The following is a 20,527-nucleotide window of genomic DNA, read 5'->3' as shown; positions in this document are numbered from 1 at the left end:
GAATGAGGACATCCTGGGGTTGGAGCTCTGAACTCACTGGTTTTTATGTGACCATGCCCTGCTGTGGACCATCCCCATGTGCTAGGGCTGCTCTTCTGATCATTATCCTGGCATGGGCCAGATGGAAGTTCCCCAAAACCAAGACCCCTAAAGATTTTCTCTTTTCTGTTAAACTCAGGATCATAGAAGATAAAAGTTAGAAGCATTAATTTTGGAAATCAATAGACAACATTTGAATCATGACACTTAAATTTTTTAGTTAGGTGACTCTCAAACTTTAAGCTCTCTGAGCCTCAGTTTCCTAATCTGCAAATGGAGATGATAATGTTTATTTCATTGAGTTGTTGTGATGTTGAATGAGAAAATATGAATAAAGCAAGTGTCACGATTCTCCAGAGATCTTAAGGACTTAGAAGTTGCTGATACTAACAGTTTTAGTTTCTCCTCCCAGATGAATGCAGGCCCAGGGTTCTGGCCAGAGTTGCTGTGCTGTGGCTGGGAGCCATCCACAGACTTTCATGCACGAGGCCAAAACACAATCTGTGAGAATATAAGGAAATTGAACCAAGTTACCTATCTTAACTGACCTGGCAATCTGAAGGACTTGGCTCAGAGAGAGAACCCAGTTGTAAGCTGACAGAAGAAACAGGAGTGCATGTGGAGGATGGTTGCGAATGGTGGAGAACTCACTGGGAGCTTAGGTGATGATTATAGCTTCCCTTTCCTAGACTGCATGGAAAGAGAACCCTGAGGGCGTAGGCATAAGTCGGGCTGAGCCCACAGGCTGTGGCAGTAATTTAGGCCCGTGATGCTTGTGACTAGAAGGGAAGCAAGGCCCATGGGAGGGACTTGTAAAGGAGGATGGTGTGCCTCATGCTGCTGTTCACCCCTGGCCTCACCTAGCATTGGGGTTTGGAAGACTGTATATTCTTTTTTTTTTTTTTAATTTTTTTTTTCAACGTTTATTTATTTTTGGGACAGAGAGAGACAGAGCATGAATGGGGGAGGGGCAGAGAGAGAGGGAGACACAGAATCGGAAACAGGCTCCAGGCTCTGAGCCATCAGCCCAGAGCCTGACGCGGGGCTCGAACTCCCGGACCGCGAGATCGTGACCTGGCTGAAGTCGGACGCTTAACCGACTGTGCCACCCAGGCGCCCCTGGAAGACTGTATATTCAAGCAGGTCCCCTTTCCCTCACAAAACAACTCTTTAAGGTCAGGATTTCATTGTATATTTATTACACATTGGTTAGAGCATGGAAGGTGCTCAGATGTTTTTTTGAGATGCCTCCATTTGCTGGAGTGACTTGATATTTTTTGAGGGTGATTGTGTGTTTTTTGTTTTTGTTTTTGAGGTAGACTGGCACATGTGTCTATTTCAAGCCAGTGAGACTGTTTGAATTTTTGTTTTAGGAGTAGCTACTTGAGTTTCACTGTTCTGTATGCCTTTGGCCTCATTTGGGAGTTTAAATTATTTCAAAATGGATAGAGACTGTAGGACAGAGAATCCCAAATCACAGTACAATTTGAAGTTCATTGACAAGAATAGTGAGAAAAGTGTGCTTTGCAGAATATTTTACCCTGAGTTTCTCTAATGTAATTAGTTTTGAAGGGAGCAGGGGGAAACCAAAATTCAGCACAAAGGCAGGAATAGAGGATCAATCTAATACTTCACGGTGGAGAATGAGGCTGTGTTTGGGCCGTTCTGCATATTCTGATAACTCTTAAGCACAACTGACTCCACAGAAAACACTGTGTCCCTCTTGCTATCTGTTCTTTGGGACACCCAGAGAGTAATAGCAGGCTTGGATTCATTTTCTGCAGAAATATTTGGGAAATTCTATCACCCAAATACTTGGAGATGTAAAGTAGTAGTGAAGGGCAGCCCTCAGCCATTCTGTGGCTGGAGGAAGCCAGGAGTTTACTTGGGTTTCCTGATTATTTTGTGTTGTTTGATGTCAAGGCATCATCAGATTTTCTTCAGTCTTGGGGATAGACTGAAGAAGCATGAGTTTTTTTCCTCCCTGGAAGGTCACCTTGATACCATTAGGGGCAGCATTGTGTTTTCCCTTGTGGGGAGAGCCATGCGTTTGTGTTTCTGTTTCCCCATCTGCTGTAAGGGGAGAGCACAGCTTCCATTTTGTTTCTCTCCTTGAAGGTCAAGTGTGTTTGCTGCCCTCTGGAGCCTCTGTTTTCCTTACCTATCCAGCCTTTTTCTGATTCTGCTAATCCTGCACTAGTTCCCAACAATGGAGTGCCTTGCCTTCTCAGTGCTACTTATCCATTGTTTCCAGTTTGAACGCTGAATCATTTCCCGAGGTCCTAGACCTTAGCAAAGGTCATTGGCCATGTGGTTCTAATCTGTCAGCCTCAGTAGCCCCTGATCTGCTCCAGAAAGTTCTTTAATACAAGGAAGGACACACAGCAGCAGCCCATACCTTGAGATCATCTTTCTTTAGTTATTCTACTGAATGTACACTCCCCCACCCCCATCGAGATCTATATAACTTTTGTTACCTTTCTGTTTTCATGTGCCCTGATTCAATTCTTGGTGCCTAAATTTGGTCTAGAAGCATGAACCCATCAATGATTTTCTTGTCCACCCTAGAATTTGGGGCATCAACTGTCAAGCTGTTCACCTGAACAAGTCCTTACTCTACCCAGCTTATACTTTGAACACCAATCCCTTCTCTCCTACTTTAATAAAAGTTTTCCTTGCACCTGCTCTGAAATGGGGACTCTGATGAGCCACCTGTCCTCCTATCTCCAGTTCTTGTGTTTTTCTCCCAAAGCTGTTCTGTGACTGCTTTCACATAATTCTCCAAGTGCTGTGCAAGTTCTTCCCTCCTGCACAAGTTGTCCATGTGAGAGTCTTTATGGCAAGTGAGTGAGTATGGCATGAGTGAGTATGGCATGCATGAGTCTTTATGGCAAGCTGGTAGAGGACAGGCATCTTCATGATGCAGAAGTTCCACAGGGCCTAGAATAGACCAAACCACCTTAAAAACCTTTATCAGTCATCTGTTTTGTCACGGTAGTGTTAATAATGAATATGCCTTTCCCTCTAATAAGTATATTTAATGTTTTAAAGTACTTTTGTGGAGTGTAGGTTTTGGTTTTGATAAAAGATCCTAGCTTCAATTCATGCCTAATTTATACTGAAATCCTGCTCAATTTACACTTGTGTGTGGAGTTTAGTATAAAACATAGACTTGAAATGCAAAGTTAAAATGATTAAAAAAGGTGTTTTCATCTATAATCATCACAGAATTTGAAAAGGAAATCCCTATGAGGCTTGTCAGATTATCTTTCAGATTTCCTTCTATTGTTCCCCAGTATTGCTTTGGAGCAATAGCATCTCCATTTCCGTATGCTTACAAAACACATTAATTCACCAGCAAACTTCATATTATCAGCCACAATTTAGAATGTGCTACAAGAACTTAAATTCACCATGCCAACTCAGTACTCCTAATTCATTTTATCTTCAGTGTTTGAATTTAGGGTACAGATTTATTGGACCAGAGAATGAGAAAATCCAAATTCCCTAAAACCTATCCCTTACATAGAATACCTAACACAGTGGGACATGTCTTGGTGTTTAATCCTGAAAATTGAGAGTCTCTCTGCCTGTAGGCCCCTCTCTCTTTCCCTTTCTCACTCACTCAGTATCAAGAGTATAAACAGTATATTTTAATGGAAGAATTAAAGCAAGATAATCCAGATTAACTGGAGAGCTGTGACTGGGTGGATAAATTCACTGTTCTATTCCCAGCTCTAGAAAGTGACTAGCATATAATACGCACTCAATTAATGTGTTGAATGTATGACTAAATAAATAAATTTTAATATGCCTATTAAATGTCTACTACAAGAAAATCTTTATTTCCATTGATTCAGGATATGTGTGGGTAGGTCATGATTTTCTTCTGCGTTTATGAGGCCTTTGGGTTTTCCACTACTTAGTTGTCATTTAAGCCAACGATAACAGTAAGAATAGATGTACCATCCAGCATTTGTATAATGCTTTTCATTTAATAAATAAAAGTTAATATGATATGTATATATATGTTTTATTTTCAGGACAAATCTGAATGATAGAATAGGTACCAACAATTGGTGATCCTCCTTCCTTCTCCCACATGGCCTTCTGTAGCAAGGATGACAGATACAATTCTTTGATTAGCAAAGAGACTAAAAATAGAAAGATGTTATATGCCAAAAGCCACACATCAAGTTTGCAACAAAGACCCAAATTACTTGTAGTCTGACATTTTTTCTACTTTGAACGTATTATAGATTTAACTGACTTTACATTTCGTTCAATATTTTCCTTGAGATGTCACAAATTCAGTGATGGATGTATATTTAAAATTACTATAAAGTCAACATTGAATGAAATAAAAAAGTGCACTATATAATAGATAAGACTATTTATTGGTATTTGAAACTATTCATTTCCCTAGATAAAAGACTGTACGTGATTTGGAATATAAAGAATGAGATTTGGATGTGATTTATAAATTTCTCTTTTCTGAAACCTTAGGAATAGGTGAAGGTGTCCCTTCTGAACTCTATTTTTTTAACTTGGTTTTTGGAGAACCTGTTTGTTTTTTATTTTATTGCCCTTTCCAATAGCTAGCAGTGTAATTAGTATGCTGTGGTGTTGAGTGAACAAATTATGAAAAAACAAGGATTTAGTATTGTTTACTGAAAGATTGTGTAAATAAGTTTCTTTGTACTTATCTATTAGCTATTTGGTGGATTTACTTTCACAATATATGATAGTTGACAATATAGGATATTCTGAAAATTTTCACGGTAACAAAAGAAAGGAAAACCCATAATTTAATGAAATTCTTAAAATGGTGTCTTATAGGAAAGCCTACATTGAGGTAATAAAATGATCATATTTTGATATTTTGCCAGGACTTCTAAGTATGCCTTTTTAGAACTGGAAAATTCAGAATCACTTGAGACATTACAAAAACAACCTGGATATGCTGTTCTCATATTCTTAATATTCTTTAGTTGGTAAATCTCAAAGTATACCAAAACCTAAATTAGATCCATTTTCCAGCTAGCTTGGTGATCTGTCCTGCATCATGGGGACTAAATGGGGAATGGGGTCTCTATTTGATACAACTTTAGGTCTCTTTTGAGCTGTGGGATTTGTGCATTTTCTGATCTATCTTCAGTCCTCATTGGAGAAATGAGTTGCAAAAGCTAATATCAGTTAAGATAGTAACAGCCTTGTATTTGTTATGGAAATTTCTTCTAAATTATAAGGACTGGTACCTCTAGATCTAGTATTTCAAGTTTTGGCACAAATGCTTGCCTTCTCTATAGATAATTTTCGTATGTTTAGAATTAGTAATTGTTATATTGGAAATATATTTGACTAGCCAAAGCTTGATATCTGACTTCAGGCGAGATGAGGACTGTTTTAAGTGATGGTATGTGATGGAATACGTTCTGAAAGATGCCCCCATAGAATTGCTTTTGCTGAGCTGTACTTTAGAATGATGACCTGGGCTCATAGGAAGAAGAGGTGGAAGTGGCAGGTGCACACTTGTGTGTATAAGGATGTTGTTGGAGACATTGGCTACATACCACACTTCTATGAAAACCCCTTTTATGAAAACCTATCAGTGCGATTTTTCTTTTACTGTAGTGCCAGGAAAATATGTGTACTTATCTTAGAAGCTATCCTATTTTCCTCTTTGCTTTGGTTTCTGGGAAGTTTGGCACTAAATTTGTAACCTGTATTTAACAATAGGTTGGATCTTGGAATATATTTTATACACCAACTTCATTTTGCACTTATATCTTTAATCTTCTTTTGTCCTCCATTAAACTTTAACGCATTTGTTAAATGCCTGTTTATGCTAGGTGCCATGTATGATGCTAGGGATACAGTGATTAAATCAATTTGGTGGAGCCCCGGCCTCATGGAGCTTATATTATTTGGGGGAAGAGAAACATTAATAAAATAATCATTCAATAAATGTAAAAATTGATATTGTAAACAAGTACAGTGAAGGAACATTATGTGATGCTATGAGACTCTAAAATGGTCCTAATTTCTCTTTTTCTGTGTTATACTCTCTATAGTAACAGAAATACACATATGTACATATGTATTGTTTACAGTATACCTTTATACTTGTATTTTCTTGTAAAACCTCTTCTTGAATACAATTAAATGGCTGATTATTCTTCCATTATGTGGAGGTACCACAATATATTTTCCCAATACCTCATCATTGGATATTTAGTTTGTTTACAGGTATTCACTATTATAAACAAAATGTTTTAATTTTTACTGTTTTGCAAACCAGGGTTTTCTAGTGGGTGATGTATTAGCAAGAAAAAAAATACATCTCACCCTCCTCCCCCCAACCCCACACTCAAGAAATTTGGATAGAATCCTGTTTAATTAGTCAGGGATAGAAGATGTGACTGATAGCAAATAGAGCAGGAACAAATGCGACTCAGCTAGCTTTTCCTGGGCCTACAACTGCCAGTCACTGTGTCTGCAGGAGTTCATGGGGCAACATCTTGCCTCTTCCAGAAAATGCAATTCCTGCTGTAGTGCTATGCTTTTATACTTGGGGCTAGCCTGCCATTTTGAAGCCCTAACAGTATGTATACTTCCATTTAAGGAAATATTTACAGATGATGAGCTCTGTTGGTTCATAGGCTGAAAGTAGCCTCACAAAAATCATATCCCTAAGGAGGGGAGGGGGTGGTGTGGCAAGAAGGGAAGAGCAAAGCAATTAGTGTCCAGGAATGACTGTTCTAAACAATGTGTTTGCTGTAGCCTTCCCATGTTCCAGAGCATCCATAGCTCTACATTTACATTTTCATAAAGAAAAACTGATTGAAGCCTGAACAGGCTTCTCAATCAGTTGTTTTTCTTTATGAATTTCCTGGTTGTATCCTTTGCCAAGTTTTCGATGGGTCAAATTTATCATTATAGTATCATTGATTTGTAATGGCTCCTTTTATACCAAGAATATGTTCACATATGTTGCAAACAATTCTGTTTGTCTTTGCTTTTTAATTGCCTTGTGATATTTTTAGCATAGTGATTAAGAGCAGAGGCTTTGCGACACATCTTTGCCTCAGATCCTGTTCAGTGACATATTATCTGTGTACTTTAGTCAGCTTGCTTGTACATATTGTTGTGGTTATTTCTGTTGTTCTTTTCATTTCAAAAAAGGGTAGATGTAAAGAATAACTTGAATAATGCATGTTCACTGTAGAAACTTTGGAAAACACAGATAACTTTTAAAAAAATCATGCATAATGCCTTTACCTCTTTTTCTCATTTTCACATAGGTATGTTAGCAAGTAGTTAAGTGTTATGTTAATCACAGTTATGGATACTGTTTAGTAACAAGTTATTTTCCTACAGTATATTGCAGATACTTTTCTTGGCTAGTATGTATGTTCACGTTTTCATTTCTGATTGTTGTACGGTATTCGGTTGCATAGATGTGCTATAATTTCCCTGTTTCCTTATTTTTTAATTAAATCAATTCCATTTTTAATTATTAAAAATGTTATAATGAATGCTCCATGATTATGTCTAATAAATAGAAATTTATGCCAAAGGGTTAGTAAATTTTTAAGGTTAATCTTTGGATATTCTGTAGCTTCATCTGCACTAAGTATTATGTGTTTTCTTTTATCTTTGTCTTTTTTTGCCAGTTTGATACGTGAAATGGTATCTTATTTAAATCTGCATTTCTTTTGGTTACTAGTAGCTCAAACATGTTTTATGTGTTTGATTGTTTTGTTTCTTTTTTAATAAACTCCCCTGTTAATTTTTTTGCTAATTTTTCAATTAGGGTGTTCATTTTTCTTTTAAAACATTTTTTTAAATGTTTATTTTGATAGAGCGTGAACAGAGGAGAGGCAGAGAGAGAGGGAGACACAGACTCTGCAGCAGGCTCCAGGTTCTCAGCTGTCAGCATGGAGCCCGAGGCAGCGCTCAAACCCACAAACTGCAGGATCCTGACCTGAGCCAAAGTCGGATGCTTAACCGACAGAGCCACCCAGGCGCCCCATTCATTTTTTTTTCCTCATACGTTTTCAAGAACACTTATATATTGCAAGGACATTAATCCTTTACTATACATATTAGAGATACTTTCCTACTTTGTTTTTTTAATTGTTTTTGATTCAAGGAAAATTCTGGTTTTTAAAAATAAATACAGCCATTTTTTTTTACATTTAAAGATTACGTAGTCATCAATATTTTTTCAATTGCTTTTGTGTTTTTGTTGTTTTCTTAAAAAGAATTTCAAGTTTCCGCCTAAAATTTACATCCAAATGTAGAAATAAGCTGTATGACGGCAGCAATGTTGTCCGTCTTATTCCTTATTGCTGGCGGTGTTCATGGCATGTCATAGGTAATACATATTTGTTAAATAAATGACATCAGTCTTTAAAATTTATATCATTATAAAATAGGTAGTAGAAATGTAATTTCCTTAATCTGTTCAAAAAGCTGGGAATGCATTTTCTAAAATATATTTATAATGTGTTTTTTTTGTCCAGCACATTATTCCTTTCACCTACTGAATTGATTATCTTTAGATCTCAGTGCAAGCATTGTTTCTGTAGGAAAGCCTTCTGTAGTAATCTGTTCACAAGGTCACATTCCAAGCTGTTAAGTTTTCCTAACACTATCTTTGGCACACCTCTAGTTTCATAGTTGTTGATGGAATTATTTAGATACTTATTTTCCCCATCAATACCAAACAAGCACAAACTGGACTTGTTTCTTCTCATCACTCTACCCCACTGCCTAGCACATATTATGTATTTAATAAGTTTTTAATTTTTTTGAGTAGGCAAATAAATGAACAAACTGTCACAAAAATCACATAGCAAGTGTGTTCACATGCTTGATCCCCACCAAGACTGTCTTCTGTATTATTGGTCTTTCTGTTTGTCTTGTTGTCAATTCCATACAAATTTAAGAACATCCCTTTATTTTTTTAATAAGGTATTTTTTTTAATGTTCATTTATTTTGCGAGAGAGAGTGAGAGCAGGGGTGGGGCAGAGAAAGAGAGACAGAGAGAGGGAGAGAGAGAAACCTAAGCAGGCTCTGCACCATCAGCGCAAAGTCCAAAGTGGGGCTTGACCCTGTCAACCGAAGCATGAGATCATGACCTGAACTCAGCCATCCCTAATGACAAACCTTTATTTTATTTTATTTTATTTTATTTTATTTTATTTTATTTTATTTTATTATTTTATTTTATTTTATTTTATTTTTTTTATTTTTATTTCATTTTTTAATTTAATTTTATTATTTTATTATTTTATTTTATTTATTATTTTTTTAATGTTTACTTTTGAGAGAGAGACAGAGTGCAAGAGTGCAAGACAGAGGGGAGGGGCAGAGAGAGAGAGAGAGAGAGGGAGACACAGAATCCAAAGCAGGTTCCAGGCTCTGAGCTGTCGACACAGAGCCTGATGCAGGGCTCAAACTCAGAATGGCGAGATTATGACCTAGGCTGAAGTCAGAGGCTTAACCAACTGAGTCACCTAGGCGCCCCACCCTAAATAAATAACAAACCTTTAAAAAACATTTTAGTGTCTCTTAGATTACTTCCCACATACTTGCCTACAATAATTTGTCTTGGTTTTAAAATCTTCCTGATCACCCTCACACGTTTATTCTCCCCGTTGAACTTTATAATCGTTTCTCAAGTGAAAAAATGTGTGTGTGTGTGCGCGCGCGCGCGCTGGTTTGGGGGAAAGGAATTGTTTTAACTTTATAAATTGAGAGATTGTGTGTTTATAATATGCAAGCTTCTTTTTCAGCACTTGGGTTATGCAGCTTTTATTTGCTTGAATACTTTTATTTTCCTCAGTTAATTTTTAAATTTTATTATTATAGAGCCTGAACATTTCATGCTAGGATTTTTCTTGGATGTTTTCACGCAGAGTTACCTCAGCAGGCTTGGGTTTGCTGTCGTTTTAAGGGTCTGCTTACCTGGCTGTCCCTTGGCTGCCACCTGAGAACTTAGGTTTTGAAATGTGCCCTGTGGTGCCAAGTGGTAAGGTTATCTGGTGTGCCAAGGGTACTGAATTTCACTGTGCTAGCCTACCTACATTCTTTTTTTTTTTTTTTTTTTTCACCATGTGATTTATGGTGAACATCTCCTTTCCTTCTGGGGGTTTTTAATGATTGTGGCTGATCATGATGGCAGAGTGTGTGACCAGCCTCTGAAAAAATCCTTGAACTTTGAGTCTCAAGGAATTCTACTGTGTGAAAACACAACCCACATGTCCCTGCATTTCACTGCTAGGGAACGTTGGAAGCTTAGAGATGCATTTTTCCAGATACCACTGATGTGTCTTTTCTGCTTCTTAGTTTCATTAGTTTGCATTTCTTCTTGTGGTGTTTCCCAGTTGTCCCAACAATGTCCTCTCCAAATGATAATTCTGTGTGTGGTTTTTTTTTTTTTTTTTACAATATCCCTCCAAATTTATTTTTGTCATATTACATTGATCAGATCTTCAAGAGCAATGTTGAATAATATAATTGACATCAGCAAACTTTGCTTAACTTCAATAGGATAGTGATAGCGTTTAAAATTAAATACGTTTTTTTATTGTCTTTAGCTTGATATGCTTTATTATGTTATAAGGAAGTATCCCTCAGCATCTAATTTATTTAGAATTTAATCAGAAGTACATGGTACATTTTATTAAATGTCTTTTTTTGGCATCTGTTGAGATGATCCCGGGCATTTTTTGGTTCTTCTATTCATGAGATAAATTATTGTATTTTAAAATGTTATTTAAAAAGAGGTGTGGTGTAAGTACATGTCTTGAAGATAATGCTCAGTTTCCCATTTTAAATGTTAAGCTCATCCAAAAACATTCTTACAGAAACACTTGGAAAAATGTTTGACCAAAAATCTGTGTATCCAATGGCCAGTCAAGCTGACACATAAAATTAACCATGTTGGTCCTGAGAAACTTAACAGGAACCCATGGGGGAGGGGAAGGAAAAAAAAAAAAAAAGAGGTTAGAGTGGGAGAGAGCCAAAGCATAAGAGACTGTTGAGAACTGAGAGCAAACTAAGGGTTGATGGGGGGTGGGAGGGAGGAGAGGGTGGGTGATGGGTATTGAGGAGGGCACCTTTTGGGATGAGCACTGGGTGTTGTATGGAAACCAATTTGACAATAAATTTCATATATAAATTAAAAAAAAAAAATTAACCATGTTGGTGTCACAGATGCTGTAGTAAACCTGACCGATCCACCATTCTGTGAACACCTGATACTCATTTCTGAACTTTCAATCTTGTTTTTCCCCCAAACGTGGGTCACTTTCCCCTTTTCATCTACCAAGCACTGCTTATTCTTCTGACTTGCTCCAGTGTAGCCACTAATTGATCTCTTTTTATTTCCTTTGTCTTTAGTTATATATTTTGAGTATTTCATGGATGTGTGTTTTTGTTTCTTTAACTCAATGGATGGTTTTCTAGGGATAGTAAGTATGCTTTTTATTTTAGCTCTTTCCTCTTTAAGTGGTAAATATTGAATATATAGATAGTAGCCTTTATTTATTCAACAACAATATGTATTTAATGTGAGACACTGAAGTAGGCCCTGGCAATATAAACATGAGTAACACAGAAATAATTTTCTGGTAGTAGGAAACACATAATAAGTGGTTATAATACAATGAAGTACTATAGTAGAGGGCTGGAAAAGTACTTGGAACCCAGATGAAATGGTCATTTTTTTTTTTTTTTTTTTGAGAGAGAAAGAGAATGTGTGAGTGGGGGAGATGGACAGAGAGAGAGACAGAATCCTAAGCAGGCTCCATGCTCAGTGGGAAGCCTGATGTGGGCCTCGATCCCATGACCCTGGGATCATGACCTGAGCGGAAATCAAGAATCAGACTCTCAACCGACTGAGCCACCCAGGCGCCCTGATAATCATTATCTTTATCAGGTGGACTCACAGAAGATTTTATCAAAGGAGTCACATTTTTATCTAGTCAAAAATGAGTAACTAGGTAGGTTCACAGCTGCAGGTTGAGGGAAACATTTTAGGCAGAATGAATGGAATACAAAAGTGCAGAATTATGGATGAGAAGAATATGTTTAAGAAATGTGAGAAGGTCTGTGTAACTTAGTATGAGGCTTATGAGTGGGGAAAAAGAGGCATACAAGAGGCATGCTAGAACATAAAACACTTTGTATGCCATTTGTCTCCATAGGCAATAGTAACCAGCAGAAGTCTTCAAGGGAAGGAGTGATATATTATTTTTTTAATGTTTATTTTTTGAGAGAGAGAAAGAGAGGAAGCAGGCTCTGCACTGACAACAGAGAGCTCCATGCGGGGCTCTAACTCATGAACCATGAGATCATGACCTGAGCCAAAGTTAGATGCTTAACTGACTGAATTACCCAGGTGCTCCCATATTTTTAATTTTTGAAGGTTAATTCTGGGAATAGTATGGATCGTGGCCTTAAGTAGGAAGAGAAAGTAGGAGATGGAATAATTAAGAAGATCATTTTAACAATTTAGTTGAGAGATATTGTGGGCTTGAATTAGGTAGTGAGGAGAAAGAATGGAACCTGAATTTTTGAGTAGGTATGTTTAAGGTCAGAAATCAGAAATTGGTTATGGTTTGGGGGGAGGAGAAATTGGAGCAGAGGAGGGGTTAAAGGAAAATGAATATGTAGAAGGTATGAGGGAAAGGGAAAAACTCATTGCAACTTTGAAGATTCCAGGCTAGAAGATAGAGTGAATGTTGATGGATTAAAATCAAAATTTGGTCAGAATCCGATATGTTAGGAAAGTTGTGGAGTTGAGTGTTGTATGTGTTGCATTTGAGATGCCTGAGGAGCCACTAGAAATTCAGATTCAGAGAATGGAGAAGAGACCCAAGCTAAGGGGAGGCACATGGTCCTTAATATAGCATGAAGCCAGGTGAGAAGAGGCGATGATCTAGGGAGAGCATGTCAAGTTAAAAGGTGGCTTGAGAGCATTGTATACCTGACCTTGTACATATTTGATTGACTGATTAATTGTATTAATAATGGGCCATGTATGAAGCAAAAGAAATGGGGACATTTCACTGAGAAATCTACAAGATTCTGTGCAAGTTCTCATAAGTAAACTGTCATGTATCAAAACAGGTTACTTAAATGGAGTCCGTCCTCTATGTAGAGCTGCATGACTGAACAAGTAAGCTAACCAATATTTGATCCTCAGTTCTCATCTGTAGATAACCCAACCTGTATGGTCTTTCTGTGTTCAGTCTTGCTTCACTACAAGGAATGCTCTTTATAGTAGCCACAGAGGTTTTTTTTTTTAATTTTTATTATTTTTTTGTCAACTAAAGGTGGTATTAATCTCTGTATAAGATCTCACCTCTTTCCTTGGCCCCTGCCAACCTCTCTTACTCATCTCTTATATCTGCCCTCTTAACTCATTGGGCCCTGGTGGAAGGATCCTTCTTTTCCTCTGGCCTTAGGTCCTGTGTACCTGATGAGTACTTTATCAATATGAAATGAATGAATGACTCTGCCTTCTAGGTTTCTTGTGAGAAGTAAATGTAAAAAAATGGTGTGAAGAGTCTGTTAATGTGCCTGGTTTGCAATAAATGCCACTTTGGATCATTTTTTTCTTTTGTTATCCACCTATAGTTCTGATGTTTGTCTATATTTTTCTATTCCAGTATACCTTTCCAACTCTTCCCATCCAGCCAACTTACTGTCTTTGGTTTTTGCAGCCCCAGTGTCCATGTGTCCATGTGTGTTGACATCTCTCTTCAGTTGACACTTGATATGATTTCATCCAATACCCTGGACTTTTTCATACATGTCCTCTCCTGGGCAACCCCATTTCTTATTGTACTTGAATAGTTGTATATAGATTCCTGGTTTGAAGGACACTGAGCATATAATGGCCTTCTTGCATGAAATTCTCAGAATGGAAATCCTCTGGGGACTGGTCCCAAGACTACCAAGAGATTCTTAGAACTCATAAAGCACTGTCTTGATCACATCATTATTTTGTGAATCTGGAATCAACAGTTCATAAATGGTAGCCAATACTTATTGAACACTAACTCTGGGCCAGAGTCCTATGTAATTTACATACATCACCTCACTTTGTGAATTTGGTTTTATTAGTATTTCTGTGTTACACATACTAACTCGCCTAAGATCATGCGTTTAGTGACTTGAAAGTCAGGACTTCGGCCCAGGTGGTCTAATTTCAGATTCCTGCACTGAACTATGCTTTTGTATTCTATAGTGCCCCAGTAACAGTTTTGGGGTCATAGAGTTAATGTCTCTTCTTGAGTGTTTGATTTTAAATTTAAAATAATATGCATGGGGCGCCTGGGTGGCGCAGTCGGTTAAGCGTCCGACTTCAGCCAGGTCACGATCTCGCGGTCCGTGAGTTCGAGCCCCGCGTCAGGCTCTGGGCTGATGGCTCGGAGCCTGGAGCCTGTTTCCGATTCTGTGTCTCCCTCTCTCTCTGCCCCTCCCCCGTTCATGCTCTGTCTCTCTCTGTCCCAAAAATAAATAAAAAACGTTGAAAAAAAAATTTAAAAAAAAATAATAATATGCAGTTACAGGTTTTTTTTTTTTTTTTTTTAATTTGAATTCCAACGTTTCTTTCCTGCCATGTACCCTACCATTTCAAGTCTCATTTCACTTATGGCGACTACTGTTAACAACATTTTTAGAATTTTTTTTTCTGTATTGTAAGACTTTTCTTCTTAACCTCTTAGTGTGATTCTCCTCTGAGCTTATGTCTTCTGAAAAGTCAGCTTTTCATGGTTAGTTGCTGAAATTAACTGATGGTTGAAAGACTGTCTATCACTTGAGTTGACCCTTAGAGAAAGATGTTGCACCTCTGTCCCAGGCAAGCTTCTAAAATTAATTAAATTCTTACTTGATTGGAACCCACTTAGTTTCCGAAGGAGACCTATGACAACTCCAGCCTGATGAATTCTTCCAGTTCCCAGGACTGAAGCTGTTACTTGACAATCCACGTATGACTGTATCACCTTGATGTTCAGAAAAAAATGAACAACAGGCCATCTTCCATAAGGAAATGGGGTTTGATGCTCTTTCCAGTGCCAGAATCAAATGTTTTCTGAACAATGTGAAGAGATTTGTTTCTTGGCCCTTATCTTTTCTCTACTTGTCTATTCATGAAGAACTATAATTTTTAATCAGGAGACCAAAAATACCGCTATGGAAGTGGCCATGCTTTTCAGCACGCAGCAGAACATTTTCCTAAAAAGTGAGGTCACCAGAAGCATGGAGCAGAGAAATCCCAGATGGCACTAATATTTGATTTCATTTTTAGCACGCTCATATTCAGCAGATGGATTGGAAAGCTGACCTCTCTGACACTTCTGCATCACTGCTTGCTACTCCAATTGCCTTTGCGAATGTTTTTTCATAAGGCTTCTCCTGGTACCTCGGAGATTGATGCCTGGTCTCCCGCCCGTGTTATGCTTCATTACACCAAGCCTCTGTGTGGTGGAGAGTTGCTGTATTCTATAAAAGGGGAAATCCTAGCTCATCAGTATCTCAAACTTTTCCTACACTCTCTCAAATTGCTTGTAACATCTTGGAGAGCACAGTCTTAGCTTTCCGGTGTACCTCTGATTTGTATTTGCTTTTTAACTTGTCCATTTCTAATTTTTCTGTTTTCTTCTGTGACATAAATTATGAATAATATAAAAAACTCCTCTAGGAGTGACCAAGTTTGACTTTTTCCAACAGTCTAATTATATTAAGGTGAATATTGTTGAATTCCTCCTTGTACTGTTGCTTTGGGGCAGAAAGAACAGACCTAGGCTGGAGTGTCTGACTCTGCTGTTTCCTTTATTTTAGTGTTAGCCTCAGTTTCCTTGTTTGTAAATTAGTGATGTTATGAGGGCTGAGTAGTTAGGGTTGGTGTAATGAACATCGTGTGGTTGTCACAGTGTTGGCACAGAGTCACTTTTGTTATTTTTTTATGTTACCTCAGTTATGGTAGTTTGTGGTATGCTTAATGTATTTTTTGCATATGCACAAAATAGAAGTAAAATATAAAACATAATAATTTTGTTTATTTTTTATTTAGATTGCATGGGAAGTGAATTGTTAAGGAGGAAGTTTTTAAACATCGGACTCATGTTTTGTTTCAAGAAGTTTTATAAAACTACTCTATTCACTTTTCTAGATCATTACACCATCCACTTACCTAGAGATGGCCTCTGTGGGAATGAGGCACCCTTTTCTCTTTCCTCCTGCCCCCTCCATCTAGTTTATATTTCAGTGACGTGGCTAGCGAATCTGTCATGCAGCATGAACATCCAGCATGTTTTTTTGTGTTTTTCCTCGCAGGATGACCCGTGTGGCCATTCTGTAAAGTTCAGTTCTGAGGAGGAGTAGTTTGCTTAAATCCTTACATGTTGCTGCTTCACACACAACCAGATTTTAGTGCATATTTTAATGCAAAGCCTACTTTTGGCTTAGAAAACATTGCATATTTAATAGCTTTTTTGCTTGAATCAGATCTCCACCCAACGTAATGCTGATGAATCTCGGTTTTAGATGACTGCTATTTTGTTGTGAAACTTTCTTGAAGAAGTTCCTTCTTTTCCTTTTTATAGATCGAACATAAGGCCAGACTACGCAGACTCCAATTTCCATGAGTTCAAGATGCACACCTTCAGTCGGGTTACATCCTGCAAAGTCTGCCAGATGCTCCTGAGGTAGGCTTGCCCAGTCCTGTTTCTCAGTTTAAAGGAGCTGGTATAATTGCTCAGTGTCTCTGACTTTTCTAATGTACCAGCCAAAATGTTCTCAAGTGGGGAAATTGCCTTAACAGTTTCGAGTCAATAGATCTTGCCTCAGCGTTGAACCTAGGAACTCCCTTCCAAACCCCAGGAGGCCCCATCCCTCGGCTAAGAAGACTTCACAGAGTGTCATGTTCCCTCAGTTTCTTTCTCGTGCTTGTGCTTTCCTGTAGGCAGAACTTACCACCTTTTAACATATCACCCTCTAATTTTATCTTTCAGAGGAACATTTTATCAAGGCTATTTATGTTTTAAATGTGGCGCGAGAGCACACAAAGAATGTTTGGGAAGAGTAGACAATTGTGGCAGAGTTAATTCTGCTGGTAAGTCATGTTTATTGTTGTCATTCTGTTCTTAATTAGGACATAAACCTTGATAAACATAATTAAGGCCTAATTTACTCTTAATATGTGTTTATTGTGACATACCTGCTTTTGAAACTATCATTTATACAGGCAATTAGAAAAAATTGCTTGAAATTCCTGTGACTTCTATACATACCTGGGGGGCAGAGGACTGCAAGGGGGCCTTGGCAGGTTTCGTGTCACCCATTTCATTCAGCGCAGCCCTTGAATCTCAGTACTGCTGTACAGATAAAGCCAAAGCACACAAGTGGAATAAAAAACCAAAAAATTATTTTTCATTTCTGTCTTTAGTCCTTAAATTTCTCCCTTGTTCTCTTAAATATTCAGCTCAGAAATGCTAATGATGCCAGAAGTAAACATCATACACACTAATTCATGAATTAATGAATCGAATACATTGTCATTTTGCAGCATTCAACAAAGAGCATATATCCTTTGGATTTCATGTAAATATTTTCCCCTTGGTTTTTAAAAATAATGCTCCATGATTCTTACATGAGCCAGTTGCTAAGGCTGTTGGCAATTATGCATTCAATAGCCTTTTGCCTCTCCCTGCTCCTCTTGGGCTCTCTTCCTTCTCTTTCTTTTCTGGCCTCTTTATTCTTTCTCTTTCTTCTTCTTTCTCTTTGTCCTTTTCCCCTGAGTTTCTCTTGTGTTTTATCAATAAGACCTTTCAAAATCAGTAAAACTTTTTGAACAGAAGAAAGGGATCTTTAACAGCTTGAGTTCAAAAGGTAGCCATGTCAACCTTTGATTTTCCCAAAGGAAAAGGTGGACATTGAATTATTTTGGATAATATGAAGAAGAGTGAAACAGAGAATAATAGCTCATTTCAGAGCTGAGTTCAGAAAATGGGCAGTTGTAGAAAAGGTGTGAATTCCATTAGAGACTAAGATCACAGCACATTCTTCTCACTTTGCTCCTTTGGTGGATGGTTTTTAAGGTTCCCGTGAGCCATGAGCTCTCTGTGCTAGGCATGGGCAGCCGCAAGAAGGATCCCAAAGTTAGGTGAGCACCTGCACTGTGCCTGTCTGGTTAGGGCCCTTTGCTGGGTCCTTCCTGCACGTACCTGTTCAATCCTCAGAACAGCTCCTCCCATTTTCTGATGGGGATCAGAGTGTTCATGCAATGTGCTCAAAGTCTGCTAAGACAAAGAGACAAGATTAGTACCCACTAATTTTTCTGAAGGTCAGAAACAGTTTACAGAGTTGTAAAATATAACAGAACTGTTATATATTATTATTGTTATTCTTTAATTGACCATCTGATACAACTTATCACTTAAATTTTTGTTGTTCTGTCCTTATTTGTCCCCTCCTTTAATCTCTTTGAGGACAGTTAACATATTATGTGTGCATGGTAGGCTAATGTGTTTTTGTAAACCCCCCAGCCCTGTCTTAGGAGTTTCAGTCTGTGAGGAATATAAAATGATCTCATAGTTGGCATGGTTCTTGCATTCTACTGGAAGAGTATAGGGCAGTAGTTGAGAGTCAAGCAGAAATGGTTGAAAATCTCGCTCTGCCTTTTGTTACCTACACGAGCTTGGGAATTTTACGTAAGCATTCTGAGATTTTGTTTATTCTTCTGTAAAATGGAAATTAGAGGATTCTCGTGAAGATCAAATGGAATAATGTTGATGTTACTAACACAGTGCTGGGCACAATAAAAGCTCAGTGTTTAATCCATGGTGCTGTGATGAGAAGTCAGGTTTTTGTTTGTTTGTTTGTTTGTTTGTTTGTTTTGAAAGGGATGGCCTTAATCTGTATTTTTGCTGCTGTTTTTATGATGTGAAGAAAATGTGGATAGAAGAAATAGCGAGCACCAAACTTTGAAGTGATATAAATAAGTGATGCTAAAGGACTTCAAATTTTCAACTTTTACTAAAAAAAAAAAAAAAAAAAAAGTCAATAGGAAATAGTTGGGAACTCCTGGTCAGGCAGATACAAGAGTGGTACATTCCCCGTTTGTTCCTCTGTCACAGTTGCAGCATCCTCTGCCCTTCACTGAGTAGCTCTGGACTGAGACTCTGTGTGATAGCAGTAAGCCCATGAGCTCTGGGGTCTTGGTCTGGTTTGAATCCCACTCCAGAGCTTACCACCTGGGTGACTTACTTAACCTTCGTAAGTCTTTGTTTCTTCCCTCCTAAGGTAGGGATAATTATACCTAGCCTTTAAAAGCCTTTTTTTGGGGCGCCTGGGTGGCTCAGTCAGTTAAGCGTCTGACTTCGGCTCAGGTCATGATCTCATGGTCTGTGAGTTCGAGCCCCGCGTCAGGCTCTGTGTTGACAGCTCAGACCCTGGAGCCTGTTTCAGATTCTGTGTCTCCCTCTTTCTCTGACCCTCCCCCGTTCATGCTGTCTCTCTCTGTCTCAAAAATAAATAAACGTTAAAAAAAATAATAAATCTTTTTTTTTAATAAATACAAAGTCCCAGGTACTGTTTTATCACTGCTGTCAACTCATTTAGACCTATACAGATCCTTTAAAGTTGGCATTGCTGCTGTTCTTACATAGGAGAAACTGAGGCATAGAGAAATAAGTATCTTGCCTTAGTTGCTTAACCAATAGAGTGAAGAAAGTCCAGGCAGTCCAGCTCCTGAGTTTGTTCTTTACCCCTGAGTTATGCTCCCAGTCATGTGAATTCGTGGTGAGGATATATGCCAAATGTGATAGATGCACAGTGCCTAACCCTTGTAAACCACCAGAGTAAAATCATGTGCTTGGTTTTTGTCTAAGAGAGATTTTCCAATTTTTTAATTTTTTTTTTTTTTTTTTAGCAAAAACACTTCCGAATTTGGTTAAATTAGTAACTACCAAATATGTTTAGGTTTCAGTGCTTTGAAGTGCTGTGAGAAATTCAGGCGTCCCCAGGACCATGCCTGCCCTTTCCCCATGGGTTGTCTCAGAGCTGGAAGATTTAGACACCTTCAGTTCCAGGATCTCTTATTTTAAGATGAGGAAACTGAGTCATAAAAGTATGAAAACAAGGTAACTAAGAATAAGGCTGTTCATGCCCTGCAGATTATAGATAATGGTTATTTACACCCATATCATTGATTAAAGGTAGCATCATCCTCTAAACTCTTTTATAGAATTCATCGTACTCAAAAGCAGGAAAAAAATTTTAAGCCTCTGTCTGAATTTACTTCTTGGAGTTTTAAACATTATTCTCTTGCTCTCTTGGTTTTCTACCTTGCATTCAAAGTTGTCCTGCATTTTCCTGTTTTATGCAACTGTGTCTTATTCTCTCTTTCTATCCTTTCCTGCTCAAGATTTCTAAGAGACTGATGGCATTGAATGCTCCTAGTCT

At 37.9% G+C, this 20,527-nt stretch overlaps 1 protein-coding gene across 2 annotated transcripts in view; it reads left to right on the top strand.

Annotated features, from left to right (window-relative positions):
- The window catches only part of VAV3 (vav guanine nucleotide exchange factor 3), a 271,460-nt gene that overhangs the window by 129,562 nt on the left and 121,371 nt on the right, over nucleotides 1-20,527 (top strand). For both annotated transcript variants that reach the window (XM_040471158.1, XM_040471159.1), the window contains 2 exons: nucleotides 16,669-16,770; nucleotides 17,077-17,177. In XM_040471158.1, the coding sequence (XP_040327092.1) occupies nucleotides 16,669-16,770; nucleotides 17,077-17,177 (203 nt within the window). The remainder of the gene's footprint in view (nucleotides 1-16,668; nucleotides 16,771-17,076; nucleotides 17,178-20,527) is intronic.

This window comes from Herpailurus yagouaroundi, unplaced genomic scaffold (genome assembly GCF_014898765.1).
Source record: "Herpailurus yagouaroundi ecotype Mexico unplaced genomic scaffold, PumYag 77, whole genome shotgun sequence".
NCBI classification, from domain to species: Eukaryota; Metazoa; Chordata; class Mammalia; order Carnivora; family Felidae; genus Herpailurus; species Herpailurus yagouaroundi.
This window is presented reverse-complemented; position numbering and strand designations above follow the sequence as displayed.